Source organism: Octopus bimaculoides, chromosome 5 (assembly GCF_001194135.2).
Source record: "Octopus bimaculoides isolate UCB-OBI-ISO-001 chromosome 5, ASM119413v2, whole genome shotgun sequence".
NCBI classification, from domain to species: domain Eukaryota; kingdom Metazoa; phylum Mollusca; class Cephalopoda; order Octopoda; family Octopodidae; genus Octopus; species Octopus bimaculoides.
The window spans coordinates 118,643,031-118,662,289 of NC_068985.1; the positions used below are offsets into that span (position 1 = coordinate 118,643,031).

The window sequence follows — 19,259 nt, forward strand, 5'->3', positions numbered from 1 at the left end:
CCGGAGATGCAAATTCCAGGTGAGGCCGCACTATAGCTATATAAAGCCTTATATAGATAACTGGAGAGCGGCTCACAAAGGACTTGGTAAGTGATGCCAAGACACCCTCAGCCTTCTTGGCATTTTTAGCAATGTGTTTTGTCCAACGCAAATCGCTGTCGACAATAATGTCCAGATCACGTTCACAAAAGATTTTTTGAGATTAGTGCTGTGGAGGGAGTAAGTAGACGCTAGGTTTTTCCTCCCAAAATGGATGGTGGTACATTTGTCCACAGCCAGCTTGAGTTGCCAATCCATGATCCGTTGTTGCATTGTGTCCAGGTCTGATTGCAATAAAGATCTATAGTGTACAGGATCTGTCCTTTTTATTTCGAGGTACAGCTTGATGTCATCTGCATATTTCAGTACTGTGGCGTATTCTTTAAGTTGGCATCTATATCATTAATATATGCAACAAATAGAAGGGGGCCAAGAACAGACCCCTGTGGTACACCAGATGTCATCTCATGTGTGTACTCCCATTATCTGCTTTTTGCATTTTTTCAGTATAGTAAATAACATTTTATTTCATTATTTTCACTTTTCTTAATGACTACTTTAGAGTAAGATTTTATTTCAAATTTTTTTTTATTTTCATTCATTTGGTCGGTTGTTTGTTTTATTAGATAAACCCTTCCTCCATTTACACTCCATTTCAAGTGTAAATGGAGTGTAAACTTCTCACTCCATTTACAGTTTACACATTTATACATGTGGAGGGAATTTTTTAATCACGAGTGCTGACTAGTGCGTGTGTGTGCAGTGCACGCGTCTGGTCTACTCTTTTAAGTTGCACCACAAAAACCTTGCATATTTGTTCTTACCTGCTTCATTTGTGTATGTAAAATCCGTAAATTTCGAAGAAGAAAATGAGATCAACGTTGAAAAAGCAGTATTAGTTATAATAGTCCATGTGTTTTTTTTTGGTTTTTTTTTTGGGGCAATCTTTCATTTTGACTCAAAGGCATGTACATGCAAAGAGACGAAATATTGCAACATGCACGGAGCGGAGAAAAGGAAGAAATGTAAATTAATACTTACTGTTGATTAAAGGAAATGCGACAGAAAACATGAATGCTACAAATATGCTTTGTATTTTTCATTCATTTTCAAAGAAAATCACGTGGAAGACGTATTAAATATTTGTTTTGCAAATATTCGATGATATTTTACAAGACAAACTGAAATCTTCATTAGATTTGTGCCCACTTTTTTTATTAAAATGTTACTTATCTTTTTTATTAAGAAAAAATAACAATTTCGAGGAATACATACATGAAAAGTTTTTTCTGTCAGTCGTCGCCGTTCATTTCAATGTCCGTGGCGAGTGGATGTTGGATAACATGTTTTCCCTATCAATTAATCCGACACTATTGAATAAATTTCTGTCAAATGTCTATTTTGCTTCTTAAATACACGGAAAATGTTAAAATTGTTTATTTAATATTTGGGAGCTCTGATGTCAACAGATTTTTCATTGGAGAAATGTTTTTTTAAAGGATCAGACTCGAGCAGAAAATGTGCAAATAGAGTATTAAATGTATTATAATTTTGATACTACTGCCATGTTTTTATTTATAGTCAATGGATGACCTTTTAGGTTGATGTTTAGCCTACTAGAAATAGCAGTTTAAATACTAAAATTACACCTACTGTTAAAAAAAAAAAAAAACTGACTAGTAAAGTCCTAGATACACTATATGTGAAAAACTCCAGTTCCCCTAAAAATCTACGACAAGATGATAATGACGATGACGCTAGGTCTCCCCAATCAGTACTGAACTAGGCCTCAACATCAACTTACCCTTGTTCCATCTACCATCAACAAGGGATCATTTGCAGATGTCCCTTACTGTTTTGACAGCAACTGATGTTAACCTTCTCTAAATCTGTAATACAAAACTATCCATTTTAAATTGTTAATATTTAAGTGTAAGCTTTATAATTTTATGTAAGAAACTTTTGTTAAATTATATTCTAGACACTAGTATAATAATAAAGAAGTTCAGGAATTTGTCTAAAACCCTCAAATTCCTAATTTATTATGAGTCGAAATAAAACACATTAGACAGAATATTTGATATAAGGTCAGACAAGTTACTTGGGGACCAATGCCACAAAGTTTGCAGAGCAACAATTCTTTTCAACCCAGACAAACTTCAATTATCAACCAATAGTGGTGAAGTTAAACACAATTAATCAATTAAAAGCTGGATTAATAATTAAACACTGAAGTTTAAAATTTAAATATCCTTTTAATATTCTAGATCTCATTACATAATGATGAGTTATTTTTTAAAGCTTGCTAGTTTCAATTGTAAAAGAAACCTTAAAATAACTAATGTATTAAAGATCAGCTAGAAACAAAATTTTTATATATCTATATATGTAAGGGTTAGTGACAGAAAGGACATCCATTTCTAAAACAAATGAACAATTGACTCAGTAATATTTATTCACCTAACCCATGCTAGCATAGTAAAATAGACGTAAGAATGAACGAATGTGCATCTCACACACACACCAAGATTTAAAATTCCATAATTTGCTATTTTAAAATGAATATATGTACCATGCAGGAATGAAATACTTTCCTTCTTATTTAACAGCCTAAATTAATTTGTTTATACATTTATACACACACACACAGACTATATATATATATATATATATATATATATATATATATATATATATATATATATATGTGCAGATGTATATATACACACATATATATCTTATCCAAAGTGTACAGTATAATATATCCATTATGGCTGATCTTACCAATTGGTTTCATGCTAGAGATTCAATGGAGTGTTAGGTAATAATCCAATGAAGTAACCTTGCACTCATCAGAGGTAGCTGATACAGAATGAAATTACCATATCGGCTGTAATGGATATATAATACTGTATGCTTTGGATAATATACCCACTCTTTTGACAAATATATAAGTGCATTTTTTCCTGACTTATGGACTCTTAGACAACTTACACACACATATATTCATTCATTGAGGGATACTGCTTTCTACACATACAAGTATAGCCGCCTTTTCAAGTATCTTTCTGTTTCAGTTGCTCATACAATCAAGTACATTAGGTACATATAAAAAGTTAATTATGAAAAGACATCCAGTCTCTGGATTCACAGACGTTACATAATAATAGATTATCCTCTCATTTAACTATCTGCATAGACTCCCTTCAGCATGTCCCACAATTAGATTAAAACCTGTACAGTGCATTGTGGTTAATCATGTTTGTATCTGTGTCTCAAACTCATGTTTTTACATTTATATACAGTGGTGTGGGCAATTGGTGCAAATTGCATAAGAATTCCAATGGAAGTCCTAGGTTTGGGTTAAAATTTTCTTCATATTTTTTTCTTTAACAGAACAAGCTTTACTTTTCCACAACACCCTAAAATAGCAAAATTCTATCTTACATTTTGATCAACGTATCAAAATATTTTTCCTGAGTCTTCTAACCTTCATTTTGGTCAATAGACATATGTATGCATATATATATGTATCAATATAAAATGAGTGTGCTTCTGAAAATTCTGTTTGCTGCCCTTGACAAAATGGCAAGAACTCCACAAATTTTCAGTGGTTTTTAAGAAAGCCTGTTTGATTTTGTGCCAGTTTTGTTGTTGACTGTGCTTAAAATTTTTAGAATAAAATACTGAAGCTGTGGGGCCAAAATTTCAGCTTGTTTTGGAAAACCAAATTGTAAACTTGTGATTCTCACTGGATCAACAAATAGAAAGATATCTCACAGATTTTGATGCAGAGAGTAACAATTGGTTTATTTTAATCCAAGAAAAATACACTGTTGAAGTGTGTGCTGCATAGTTTTTTTACTTCCTCTGTAAATAAGAAACAAGAGAAATTAAAAATCAAAAAATATGTTTTCACCATTTCAAAACATCAATATTTTTAAATAATAATTTTTTACTCAATAGATACATGTACATAGAAAAATCACACCCTCTGTTGAAGAACTTATCTCAGCTATGCCCAGCAGATAAGATGGCAAAAACACTGTTGCAAAGAACAGTTAGTGACACTCATTGCACCAGCTACTCTATTACATAGGAATTCCTCAAGTGTAAAATGCTCTCTTTTTTATTTGGTAGCACAAAAAGGAATCTGTCAATGATTGGTATTTACTCATCTTTTGCTCCTCTGCATTGCAGGTGACAGTTATCAGGTTGAAGCAACCAGATTGACACTGGAGAACATGAGGTGTCCCAGATGAGTGACTTGCCCCCAATGAATAGGAAGAGAGCTACCTCACCCAAACAACTAACTTCAGTTGAAGCCACCAGGTTCCAGTTGTGGGGGGAGGGGGGATCCAGCAGTATTGATGCCTCTTTTAATATCATTGCATGCAGTGTGTTGAGAAAAATGCCCAGCACTGTGATGATACAGGAAAGATGACTTTTTTGTTTTTAAAAACGTTTACCACTCCCTCCCTCCTTTCTATTATGCTCTCTTTTATCACTCTTGTTCCTATCATTTTCTTTTTTACTCTTCTCAACTCTTTAACCCTGGCTGTGCTGAGACAATGCAGAGAAGAGAAGACTCTCATTAGTCTTACAAGAGATGATACTACAACAGCATGCACTGATGAATTAATGAATGAAAAGAGACAAACATAAAGTAGAGAGGACATGTCAACCTCTTAATGCTAGTGCTATAATAAACTCCACCTATACATCCTGAAAAGTGGTTGGTAAGCAAATGGAGAAAATGTCAGCTAAAAAGGATGCTTTAGTCTTGTCAGGGACAAGACAATCCATTTATTCAGAACATGTACCTAGTATATTCTGCAAAATGGTCAAAGATAGGAGGTACATCCAAGAATAGAAACCATGTCAAAAATGCAAAATACAAGTGAGAAATGGTCCTTAGTCCATCTAGGAGGACAGTAACTTGGACTATAATAAATCCAACTCATGCTAACAGAGAACTGAGAGTATAAAATGATGATAAAAATAAAGTTATCACTCCTCTGTTATGGCTTGGAGAACAATAACAGGAGGGACTAAAATAAGTTTTGAGGAACACCTACTTTCACACTAAATACATCACTGAGCTCATTGCCAACTGTAACTTACTGATGGTACACCTACATGGCTTGCACTGCTCTCACCAACCATTCCTCTATACCTAGTTTTTATGGAGACTACTAGGCTACAGAGAGTGGTACCTATCAAAGGCTTTTTCAACACCAACAAATGCTATGTAGAGAGACTTCCTCTTAGTTGCAAACTTCTCTTGCAATTGTTTCACTAAGAAGAGAGCATCAGTAATAACTTGACCAGGCACAAATCAGAACTGCATTTCTTCTAAGCTGGTTCTGGTCTTAACCAGCTGTGCCAAGATTCTTTCTCTTACTTTTCTAACTGGATCCAACAGTTTGATACCTTTGTAGTTACTTCCCTCTGGAACATCTCCTTTCTATTTGTAGCAGTTGATTCTGCTACACCAGACACAGGGGTATGATAGCTCCCTGTATTGAGATAACTATGCAATTGACTCAAGTCTCACTTCATCAGGTAATTTCAACACCTCAACAATTATCCCTGCCAGCCTGGCAAATGTGTCTGCCTTCATTATGCTTAGTGGTAATTTCAACCGTATAACTGTTCATTTCAATAGTTGTCAGGTCCACTTGGATTAGTCCTGCTTTCTACCACACATTTCCCACTTTCAATGACCTCTTGTAATACTTCCAAGCTTCTTTTCCCCCTCAGCATCAGTAAATTTTGAACACACTTTTCTCCAACATCTTAATTTACATGACACACTACTCTCTATCATTGTGATTAACTTTCCATCTTCACTATGTTATAGAGGTAAAGCCTAGCTGTCCAAGCTCATGCTCTCTAGTGGTAAAAGCCCACCGTTTCTTCATCATCATGCACAACATCTAGAGCCTCTCTATGCTTAACTGAGAATGGTTTCAGTTTCTATACCTTCCTCCTCTAGACTATCGTTTGTCACTTTCATCATCTGACACAAGATCCCCTCCTCAAATGCCTCCAGCCCTCTCAAAATTCCTTGTCTTGCAAGTTACTTGGTGACCCTGCCAGTGCTGGTGCTACAAAAAGCAACCAGTCCACACTGTAAAGTGGTTGGCATTTGGAAGGGCACCCAGCTGAAAATAATCTAGCCAAAACTAGCCTTGCCTGTGCTAGTGCCATGTAAAAAGCTCTGTCCACTCTGCAGAGAGGTTGGTGTTAGGATGGACATTCAGCTGTAAAAACCCTGTCAAAACAGACACAATAGCCTGGGGTAGTCTTCTACCTGGCTGGTTTCTGTCAACCTTCCTACCCATGCATGCATGGAAGATGGACGTTAAATGATGATATATTTATATATATATCATCATCATCGTTTAACGTCCGCTTTCCATGCTAGCATGGGTTGGACGATTTGACTGAGGACTGGTGAAACCGGATGGCAACACCAGGCTCCAATCTAAATTTGGCAGAGTTTCTACAGCTGGATGCCCTTCCTAACGCCAACCACTCAGAGAGTGTAGTAGGTGCTTTTACGTGTCACCTGCACGAAGGCCAGTCAGGCGATACTGGCAACAGCCACGCTCAAAATGGTGTCTTTTATGTGCCACCCGCACAAGCCAGTCCAGGGGCACTGGCAACGATCTCGCTCGAAAATCCTACGGGAGCCAGTCAGGCGGTACTGGCAACGGCCATATATATATCGATATGTAAGGGTAAAATCCAGGGTTCCAAGTGTAGGAAGTTTGTAAGCTTCAAGCAGTCTGTGGCAGGTACAGAAAACAAAAAGTGGACTGTGTATGTTCAGGAACAATAAACATTTTATTGGCATTAAATAAACCAACCAGTCTGCATAGTGGACTCAGTGCTTTTTGAAGTTAGGAAATTCGATAAGCTTAAGATTTCTGTATAGCTCACAGTTAGCAACTAGAGTTGCTGTGAATGCAAATAAAAATGCAAATTAAGGGATTGGAACAAGTAAAATGCAGGCTACATATGTTTCCTAGCTAGCAGATCCTCTGATGTAATAATTACCCAATGAGGGGTACTCAGCAGGCTGAGGATATCTTAATTAGCTTTCATTTTTCCATTCCCATGTCTTCCACACTGTTAGTGTTTGAAGGATAAATAATACAGAATGGGACAAAGACGCAAAACATCCAGACAGTTAGGTGATACAAGAAAGGGACAAAACATACAGACAGACGATACAAAGAAAACACGGACAGGTCATTCGGAGTTTTCTCTCTTCAGTCGAGATCCAGATTATCCTTGCAATTTTGGCTGGTTATTCTCGATATTGCTCCAATCTGGCCAGCCCCAAGGAAAAACTAAGCTAAGAGCATTAGATTCCTTGGAAGAAAGCAGCGAATGTATACAAAAACAAGGACAGAAAAAAACGAACAATGTTACACAAATACAGTAGGAATAATAACAGGACATAACAACAGACGTCTTTTGACTAAGGAAGAATTAAATTAAGCTGGCGTATGCGGAAATAAAGCCTTACGGCAGGGATAAAAGATTTCACAGGCACAGGGAGGAATAATGATGTTGCACGCACAACGGCCGGCCAAGAAAGAAAGATCACGCTTAAACCCACAACTTAACAATCCTAAGTCCAACATTTCAAAATACTATTCCACATACATACTGTGCATGGCATAGTAAGCTTGAGATGTGAGCTGAAATTCAATTTCATATAATATTCTTATTACTTTAAAAAACAAACCAAACTCATTAGAGAAAAATGAAAAAAAAAAAAAAATTAATGTTTGAAAAGAAGAACTGTTGCAATAATGATGATAGTTAGGGTAAAACTTAAAATGAAAATAAATTTAAATAAAGTATTTTCACTTGCATTTCATTTCATGCATAACTTTTCAATTTTCAGTTTTATGTGTTTATATTTAATTCTTCCTTCTGATTTCAATAAATGAAAATACTAGTTTTTTTTTATCTGTTTTAAACTTAAAAAAGAAAAAGGCATTAATAACACAAACTTTGATCACAATTCATATTGTGGAATGGAGTTATACCCTTGGACAACTTATAACCATGTTTGCTTCAACTTGCTTGGCTGACAAACAAATTGCAATGCTATTTCATGGTTGAGTAGTTAACAGCAGAAAGAGCAGCCAGCTATAAAAATATACAACTGTTCAGTTTTACAAATCTCTTCCCTCTTTCCTCTGCTCCCTGCTAGCCACTTCATCCCAAAACTATTCATGTTGGCATGGAATTAAAAAAAAAATGGATATACAATACAAAGAACCAGTTTTACAAGAGTGAATGACCAAACAAACACAATATCTAGAACATACCATTGATTTCAATGAGATTGGCATTTTTCTGGTTAATAACCACATAGAATTCTCGATGGTCAGATTTTTTCCCTACAACCCAAGAGTCATTCAAAGTTTTCACAATGGTTTCTGCATCATCTTCGCACCTGTGAACAAAAACAGAGACACCAAGAATTTATGCATTGGTTCTGTTGAATCCTGTTGGCAAAGAGTTAAAAACGGACCACAGTTAAGTTAATATGCATTAACATGAATTATGTATAATAAATTGCATTTTATTAATGAGTCGAAAATAGTTCACATCTGAAGGCAACATACTGTGATGCTCTTTTACTACAGTCCTCAAAAGGTTAATAGTTTTGTAATCTATAGCCACAGACAGTCCTGTATAATAGCTACTACTGTCAGTACTGTGTAATAAGGTAAAGGGTAAAGACACTCTTCAGTCATTAATGATCATGGGATTGCACCTAGAAAGTTACCTGTCAAAAGCACAATCCAGGTAAGGTTGTTTATGAAAGACCAGCAGTCTCCCATGAGAACCCCTGAAGCCCATGCTAGAATGAAAAAACAAATATCTATATATATAAAACTGAGAATGTATGTGTGAATCCCCAAAGAACTACCCAACTGATTTCATTCAAATTTTACACATGCATTACTTAGGGTCCATGGAGTGTCATGGGCCCCAAAAATTTTCAACTTCTTGCCTATGCAGCCCCGGAACAATCTTTTACACTGGTTCGGTATTACGTGTCAAAAGTGAATATTGTTTCACTTTTAATTCTAATGTGACAGGACTATAATATTGTTTCACTCTAATGTGATAACACTAAGTATATAAAAATACACATTTACCGTTCAATTACCAGTTATTAATTATTGCAGCAGTTGCAAGGTTGCTACATATTAACCCTTAAATTAACATTTAATACATGTGCTTAATATATAAACATTTTATGGAGATAATCTTTCTATAGTCAAATATAGTACAGGACATTTTATATCATGGTGAAGATGACAACATCACATTTTGTATATGAGTGTGTATGTGTCTTTAATACGTACGAGATAGTAAAGGGCATTTTATACCACAGCGATGACAACATCATATTTTGTAAATAAGTGTGTATGTGTCTGTGAGTGTATGTCTCTGTGACTGTGTTTCTGTGTTAGGTATGTTATTAAACACACACATCTACACATATGTGATGACTGACATGTGTGAATGTATGTCTGTATGTATCTCTCTTAGTATATGTGACTATGTGAGAGTGTATGTGTGTATGAATCATCACATTTTGTATATGAATGTGTCTGTGAGTGTGTGGGTGTTTGCGTTCGTTATGTATGTTATTAAACACACATCTACCTATACATATATATGTGATGAGAATGGCTGGAGGTGAGACTCGTGACAAAAAACAATTAGGTAGCACGTCCAAGGTATATAAAAATACAGATCTACCATTCAATTACCAGTTCATAATTAGTGCAGCAGTTGCAACGTATTTACAATTTGCTTAAATTTGGTTAATTTACACTGCATACAAAAATAGACATACTACATACATATAACTGCTTACAAAAATAGAGATTAATGTATATATTTTACTATGTTCATAATTTCTTGATTACATTACTGAAAGAAAAAAATATGCCACTAAAGAAAAAATGTTATCTTTCCAGAAACATCTATCAAGGAGGATTGCAGAAAACTGAAGGTGAGAGTCTCAAGATATAAGGGACATGAAACTTGCTCAAGATCAGCAAAGCATGCTAGAGCATGTCTGATGGAGTCTCAAGAGAGAAGGGAGATGACACTCAAAATCAGCTACAATTTCATTATATATATGTGTGTGTGTGTGTGTGTATATATATATATATATATATATATATATATATATATATATATATATATATATATATATATATATATATATATATACATATATATCATGGTTTAAAATCTATCTTCCATGCATGCATGGGTAGGACAGTTGACAGAAGCCAGCCAGGTAGAAAATTTATCCAAGGCTACTGTATCTGTTTTGGCTGGGACTTTACGGGTGGATGCATTTCCTAACACCAACCACTCTGCAGAGTGGATTGAGTGCTTTTTAATGTGGCACCAGCACTGGCAGGGTAACCAAGTAACAAACAGCTGACCCTCGGCTAGAAATCAAACGGCCAAATGCTCTGTTGATATATATGTGCGTATTTATATAAATATGTGTACGCGTGTGTACATTTGTATATATATATATATATGTGTGTGTGTGTGTGTGTATGTATATGGAGAGAGGGGGAGAGATGTATGTGTGCATTTTGTTTGTTATGTGTGGGCTGCCATGGTCTCCCCCCACCTCCCCTCCCAGGCCAATATATGTAGAGGAACACTTCTATCAACAAGGACATGTGTCCTGCACCTCATTAGCCCCACCGTCCCAGACACAAACCTGAAGCATGGAAAGTTGTTAAAAGAGAGAATTTGGAAGAGCATCTGGCCATTGGAGTTATCACCAAGGGTCAGCTGTTCAAGTGGCTTCATGAAGCACTCTTTTACCACCCTCACTGCCTCCATATATATACACACTAATCTAACTGTAGAACTATTGTACAATATTCCTAATTTAAAGAAAAAACGTGTAGAGAGAAAAAGAATACTTACTTAGAGAAATCTGAACTGATGTCACTTAAGAGCTTGATTGTATCAGGGGGAATGTTTAAATTTGTTGATTTCTTATTGTCACCATGTACAGTCGTCTTCTGGGCCAGATTCATATGATTGAAGTACACATATTTGTACTGTGGTTCATTAAAACTGGAACAATTGCAAAACAAGCAAAAACATGCACAAGTAGTATATAATAAATAATTTATCATGCATTTATCTGCATGTGAGTGTGCATGCACATATATATATATATATACACACACACACACATATTCATACACATTAATTTCTGTATATAAGTATTTATTTAGAAATACAAGGGTGACATAAGAAGAGCATTGTGTTTCCTACCACTTCGTAGTACATCTAATTATCAATTTTCATTTGCACTAATATGCAAATAAGGCAGACCAATTCAGTTCTATTAAAGGTTGTATATGCTGTAAATAGATATGAGCACTAATTCTTTCTGTGGATAGGAAAATGAATGAAGCCTTAACAAATACGGAAACTAATAATCAGGTTGGTCTTCTTTTTGACAGGAAGGACAACAAAAGAAAGAAAGAATAAGTGCCACATATTTTTACAGATATATATATATATATATATACACATATGAGGAGTGATTGTGTTAACATATTTATGCAGTGATTATTAAAAATCTCATTAGAAAAAAACTATGTGGTAGGAAAAAATGATTTCAGTTCATATGTCGTCGTTGTCGTTTAACGTCCGCTTTCTATGCTAGCATGGGTTAAAAATTGATCAACGTTACATTTTCTTTACTGTACTTAATAGTAATATTTTAATTATTTGAGTGATTCCTAATATCTTTTTTTTCCTCATTATCATCAACATCATTTCATATCCATGTGTTGGACAGGTTGTCATGCTCCATGCTCTCTTGTACACACAAAATAAACCCATTAACTTTAGTTTTGTTTATCTGTTACTGTATCAGTACAAGAGAGTTGTCATTATGTGAAAAAGATTAAAGAGCCTCCCCTAACCTGCATCAGTTCATTTTAAGAATTACTACCCATACAGACATGTAACTAGTGATGTGGTCTGTGGATACCATGTCTTGGCTCTAAGTTTTATGATTAAATGAATACTGTAACAAGGACGAGGATTAAATCTAGGTTTAAACAGTTAAATTAATGCAATGAAGCAGAAATCCCTTATAATCAATGTTCTAGGTTTGTTGGTTGCCATTGTTCAGTTTTTCTGAAATAATATTAAAAAATAAGGAAGATATGATGATTAATAAAGCAAAACTCATTAGTGATAATAATCTGCTACTTTATGTAACAATGAATGAGAAATATAGAAATAAAAGGGTGGAAATAGAGTGGGTGTGTATTTATCAAATCATTACTTATTCAGAAATATGATAGGCTTAAAATAATTTGAAGTTCTAAAACAGTGTTTTCCAACCTATTTTTCCCCAGGCCCTACTATAACTTTCCAGAAAAATGTATGCCCCACTGATGGTTGGAAAAAAAAACAACAACTTGATTTTAAATATTTTATCACAATTATTTAATACAAAAGAATTTACCTGTAACTCTTTTATTAATTACTAAGTACAGAAGAAAGTACATTACTGACTATGTAAAAAAAAGATTTCACAATTCCATGTCCCACTACAAAAATTAAAAATAAAAACTTTTTTTAATTTGGATCCCACGCCCCACATTGGGAATTATTGTTCTAAAGATTAAATGCCAGCAAGATGAGATTGATTCAGAATGTTTATTGAGGATGGACAATAGAATTTAATATAATTTAGAAGTGCAAAGGTGACAGGGTGTTGTTTTCATTGACTGTGAAGAATTTTGCAAAAGAATTTTCCACTACAATATTATTTGTAGTTAACTTTCTAATTCTGCATTAAATATGTTAATACTAATTTAATGTGTGTTTATTTAAATGTTTTACCTTAATGACTTTTTGGAATACTGTTCAGCAATATCGGAAGCAAGTGTTGTTAAAGTTTGTCCCAGGAATGCATCAATTTTCTTACAAGTCTGAAACGTCAGTGGTGTGTTGACTGCATGAAATAATAATAATTATTATACAATGTTTGTTTTTATGCCAAATTAGAATGATTAAAAATGCACACTCTATAAACATGTCTTTTTATAAAATACTCAATACTTAAATAGGTACATGCTATAACACCTACAAACAAATACACAGATCGATATTCTTCTCTAAGAATGTCCATTTTTTAGCTAGAGTGAGATAAAATCTCAATGAGACAGAGATTTTGATGGTGTGTACAGACTGACCACATTATCGTTGTTCAAACCATACAATAGCCATTATGCTGAATATTCTCCAAAGGAAAGTGAAATATATGTCCGTCAGCCACAGTCCTTTTGACTGACAACAGATTCTACTTCTATTTTATGATTGAATGATTAACTTCAAGCAAGTCTAATAGTAAATCCCCCCCCCCCTTTTTTTAAAGAATATATAAATGTCCAAATTTTCAAAATATCTAGTAATAAAGTGTTTCAAAATCAAAAAGCTGGCCTTTTTTTCAAGACATGTGGAAAGAACATTCTCCTCCATGGAGTTGGAACTTGGACTATGAAGAAAGAGGTTCAAGATCACCTTTATAGTACATACATCTGGTCTCTCTTGAAGAAAACATCTCATTCAAACCATCTTTTCCACTGTTGCTCAATGCATGACAGGCTTTACTGGTCACTGCCTTCATGTTAGTCAAGAAGCCATATTAGATGTTATATTTTAGAGACTTTATCACCATAATAGAGGATGAAGACTACTCATCTACATTGAGTGGGACAGAGAATCCTGACATAGCATTATGGAACACATCTTATTTGCAGCAGCTTGAAGAAGTATCCTATCCATTCCAAGGTGGATGCAAAAGAAAGTAATCTTATAAAATTCCTTTCTGAGCTACTTCTCCATGTATCAAATTCCCACATATGCATATTAAGCTTTTCTATTACAGGCACATGGGCTGATTTAGTGGGGAAGGAGTAAATTGATTACATCAACCCCACTGCACAACTGGTACTTATTTTATCATCCTTGAATGAATGAAAGGTAAAGTCAACCTTGGTAGAATTTGAACTCACAATGTAAAGATGAATGAAATGCTGCTAAGCATTTTGCCTGATGTGTTAACAATTCTTCCAGCTGATCACCTTACATGTGTATATTAATAAAGTAAATATTTTTACACATGGATGTACTTTATGCTTCAGCAAGCTAACCATGCAGTTGAAGTTATACATAATTTCAACTGAGTAAACATCATAGTAAAAAAAATAAAATTCAGAAAAACACTTTTTTTTAAATGGTTAAAAAGTTTAATAGGTGCATATATTCCATAAATTTGTGCTTTCTTCATTAAAATTTTATACCGTTTCAATTACATTTGATGAAATACACACGAATTGTACCACAATCAATTAAGTATGGTAGTCATCTTCTAAAAACATTGCTCCAGTATACCTAATTGCTTGTGTAAGCACAGTAATCCACAAGTCAATAATGATATAGAATCAAAAATGCAACATCATTAACTGCAGTAACTAATAACAATATCTGATGAGTTCTAACTAATCATTTGTACAATTCCTACATTGGTTATGCTAGAGTTGCAGATGAAGAAGTTGATAAGGAACTTGGCAATCATCTGCGAGATTGGCAGCTTCTATCCTACTACTGACTGTGCATTACATCTGTAGACAAAGACACCCAACTTTCAAATGATCTAGCCAGTTTATAGAAGGGTACACAGAACAGAAACTCTCTCCAGTTCTGGAATTAGCAGTGAAGAGTTCTGTAAAAACTGATGAGAGTATTTTGTTAGCTTTCAGTACTGAATTCAAAAGTTGTATATATACCATTTGAATTATAAATAGATAGCTTACCATTAATAAACATACAAATACTAGCACTTAGTGCTCTATATACAAGCAAGTAGCATTCTTCATTTTCTTCTTCGGTATTCAAATAAACATGCGGTACCTTCCCCATATTGCTCTCATCTTTGATATCTGGTGGCCCCGTGATGAATCTGTAACGAAAAAAAAAAAAAACAGAAAAACAATCAGAAAATACTATGAAAATAGAGAGAAGACTTTAGTATGAAATAATTTTCACTGCAGTGGGCTTAACATAATTAGATTGTCAAAATAAACATCAACATAATTAGAAAAGGGGTTTGGATGATTTGAATCCTACTCATAAGACATCAAAATGTAACTGTAATATGATGTACAGTTGTTAGCTCCAGGTCAGTTCTGATCAAATATGTTCCAGCCATGACTGCCTCATCTTTATTTATTCAGACAACATGGTCTAGTGGCTAGGATGTTGAGCTCACAATCATAAGGTTGTGGATTCACTTTCCAGACCAGGTTGGGAATTGGGTCCTTCAGTAAGGTGCTTCATTCCATGTTGCTTCAATTATTTTTCTTCTTAATACCCTTCACTTTGTGTGGTGCATAATATGCTAATAAGAGATTGGATTGCAATGGATTGCAGTTGTTCCCAGGTATAGCCACCTGCCAGAGCTTCAGTTCTCTATATTGTTCTTGACCTTTTGTGTTTCTATCACCCTTGGGTATCCACCGGAAGGCATACATGGTAAAAATGAGTTATCAGCTGAGTGCTGGTGCAGTCCTTCCTCCCTCTATACTTCAAACTGTCATATCCTCAATGTTCCTTTGGGTCAAAAGATGGGCTGTCTGCATATAACTACATAGTCACCTAAAACATCTGACCCACTATGCCATATGGCATAGTGGTTAAGAGCGTGGGCTACTAACCCCAAGATTCTGAGTTTGATTCCGGGCAATAATAATAACATTGAAAAATACCTTAGGAATGAGAACCCAGGTTCGAAATTTTCCCAAGACACCTGATGAAGGCTGGAGGGTATATCAGCCGAAACGTTGTGTTAACAACAAACAAGACGAGGACAAATATCCGTCAAATGTAAATAATGTTAACTCGCAAGGCTTTGGTTGACTAGAGGTTATAATTGAAGGATGTTTGTCTAAGGTACCACTCAGTGTGACTGAATCCGCAACCACTTGATTGTGAGGTAAATTGTACAACCACATAGCCATACCTGCATCAACATGTCTAATTATTTAGTTTCCTTTAACATTCTACTGCCGTAACACAATACTGCGGAAACAACCAAGCCAATGGTGAAAAGCCTTTATTTGATCATTTGATCTGTGAGAAATGACAGCAAAATCTACCCGAAAATACATGTGAAAATACAGGATGGCAACAATTGGAATCCCTTTACTCATAGATATAATGGATTAGGTCATGCTAAGAACAACAACAAGGACTGGAAGACCAAAAAACGAAACAAAACTTCAGACATACCTTCCATAATGTACCTGTGAGCTTGCAGTGACCCCAGATAGTTTGACTGGAGATATGTTTTCGGATATTAGGTTTTGTTCCAAGAAACTGGGGAAAAGCCCAGTGATCAAGTACCGGTACATGATTCTCATGTCGTCTTGCTGAAGACCGCTCCTGGGTGAGAAGGTGGACATGTAATGCTACACGGATCAAATTGTGAAATGTAATATAAAAAGAAAAATAGGAGAGAATAAAAAAAAATGTAACACAGAATGGTAGGAATGAACAGAAAATATGGAAACATACTGTGTTCAGTCCATCTGTCCCAAAAGTCACAACGGTATTTTGGCAAGATTACTGAGCTGCAAGCATGGTTGTGTCCATGTAACTTTGTTTTGTAACCACATGGTTTCAGATTTGATTGTACTGCCTCATGCTGTCAGTATGTATCTTCTACTAAAACTTTAATGCCATTCTAGAAGCGGATCAAAGTGCATCAAAGCTGGAGTCTGCAGACCTCTGGGGATTCACAAAGTTAGTACAAGGGTCTGCGAGCTGAGTTCAAAATTTGTTGAGCTGACAGACCTTTCTTTTGAAAGGATGGGGTGCATCATCATTATCATCATCGTTTAACGTCCGCTTTCCATGCTAGCATGGGTTGGACGATTTGACTGAAGACTGGTGAACCGGATGGCTACACCAGGCTCCAATCTGATCTGGCAGAGTTTCTACAGCTGGATGCCCTTCCTAACGCCAACCACTCCAAGAGTGTAGTGGGTGCTTTTACGTGCCACAGGCACGAAAGCCAGTCACGTGGTACTGGCAACGGCCACACTCAAAATGGTGTATTTTACGTGCCACCTGCACAGGAGCCAGTCTAGCGGCACTGGCATGATCTCGCTCGAATGTCTTTACACATGCCACCGGCACAAGTGCCAGGAAGGTGAAAAAGTCCATTTGATGGGGTGTATATAAAAAAAAAATCCATTTGAATAAAATGGGCCCTTCATAGATGTAATATCGAGAACCACCAATATAGAGGTTCCCTCTCTTGGCTTCTATATAAATATATTTTGTAGTCATGTGGCAGATATAGCATTTTGAAATATATAGGATGATACAGAAAATAACAAGTGAGGAAAACACTCAACGTATTCAAATATGCATTTAAATAAATATGGTTTAGGCAGAGAAGAAGGAACAGTACCTAAGAGAGTGGTGAGAGAAGGGGTGGAAAAAACTGAGCAATGGATTAAGTCCAGAATCTAAGAAAACAACAGATTATCAAAATGGCTTCTTCAACATTATCAACATATTAAAAAATTGTAAAAATATTTTGTGTATTGTAGAAGTATAATCGATTTTATGGCTGACAAATTTTAACAACAAGACATTATATGGACCCCAGTTGATAACCACTGGTCTAGAGGGATCAGACAGAATCATGTTATTGTAAAGTGAATTCACTAAGTACATGACTATGACTGCTTTGTCTAATTAAGAAGTAATTATGAATCTGAAACCCCTTGTGCTTCCTGCTGAGATAGTTAAACCAGAGTCAGACAAATGAACTCTTACTTACCACACTAACTGGTCATTATAGAGGAATGCTGTGTATTTGATTTCTGGGAATTGGGCCTCCACCTGGTTTATGAAACATTTCATGCGGAGATAGGTGTTCTTATTCAGAGGCAGAAAGTGAATTCCATCAAAAACATCAAGGATGTCACTTTGACATAGTTTTAAAGTAAGTAAATACTACAAAACAAAAACAAGAAAGATAAATGAATAAAAGAAAAAACAAAAAAACAAGAGAATTGATAGAGATTGAGATTTCTACTGTCACAACTCTTCCTCAGGGCATACAGTCCTGCATTATCAAACCAAAGTCTCAGACCTCATATCTCAAATATTTGGTGATGAATTCTGTATAGGAGAGCTTGTGACTTTTCTCAACAACTGCCTGAGATCTTCAAAGGACAAACAATGATGCCGGCTCATCTTTTTCCCTTAAGTAGGGCTCAGCAGATTGTACTTTATGTTGCCTCACTGCTTGTGAAGGAAGTGATAAAAACCAATAAATTTTAGTGTTGGGTGTGTTTTCTGAGAACAAAAGAAATGGCTCAATGAAAGCACAAAAGATATTAATTAAGGATTGGTTTAAATTAGATGTCCAAATATTGGCCACTTTACTGCAAGCTGATCATGTCATTAACTTCCAAGTGATCATCACATATAAACCTTGACTGAGATCATCACATATTAACCTAGGTATTAAAAATCATTCACAGTTTCAAATGTTATCACTTAAAGCGTTAATTTTTGTATTTTCATTTGATGATGAACATGAATGTATTCTATTATTTTTATCATTTAAGTAGTCCTGTGCAGTTTGCAGCTACCCTGAAGAGATTAGCAGTCAGTAGGTCTTGTGCATGAATGCAAGAAACAAGTGCAAGTTAATCTGTAACATTTGTATTGGATTTGTGTATAGATGGATTAGAGAGGGTCATAGCCCAACTAATTAGGGAGCGAATCAATTTAGATGAGATGCAGTTTGGGTTCGTGCCAGGTAAAAGCACTACTGATGCCTTATTTCTAGTGAGACAGTTGCAGGAGAAATACCTAGCTAAGGATAAACCTCTGTACCTGGCTTTCGTTGACATGGAGAAAGCCTTTGACAGGGTCCCCTGATCCCTTATCTGGTGGTCAATGAGGAAACTTGGGATAGAAGAATGGTTAGTGAGAGCTGTGCGAGCCATGTACAGAGATGCTGCCAGTAAGGTGAGGGTTGGAAATGAGTACAGCAATGAATTCCGGGTAGAGGTAGGGGTCCA

General features: G+C 35.4%; 1 protein-coding gene across 1 annotated transcript in view; it reads right to left on the reverse strand.

Moving 5' to 3' along the window:
- Positions 1-1,232: 1,232 nt before the first annotated feature.
- Positions 1,233-19,259, reverse strand: part of LOC106882257 (vacuolar fusion protein CCZ1 homolog) — a 28,454-nt gene continuing 10,427 nt past the window's right edge. Inside the window, exons 6-12 of the mRNA XM_014932868.2 lie at positions 18,005-18,180; positions 16,444-16,596; positions 14,970-15,115; positions 12,994-13,105; positions 11,047-11,199; positions 8,394-8,521; positions 1,233-3,909 (exon numbers count right to left, since the gene is read on the reverse strand). Of these exons, the coding sequence (XP_014788354.1) occupies positions 3,854-3,909; positions 8,394-8,521; positions 11,047-11,199; positions 12,994-13,105; positions 14,970-15,115; positions 16,444-16,596; positions 18,005-18,180 (924 nt within the window). The 3' untranslated portion in view covers positions 1,233-3,853. The remainder of the gene's footprint in view (positions 3,910-8,393; positions 8,522-11,046; positions 11,200-12,993; positions 13,106-14,969; positions 15,116-16,443; positions 16,597-18,004; positions 18,181-19,259) is intronic.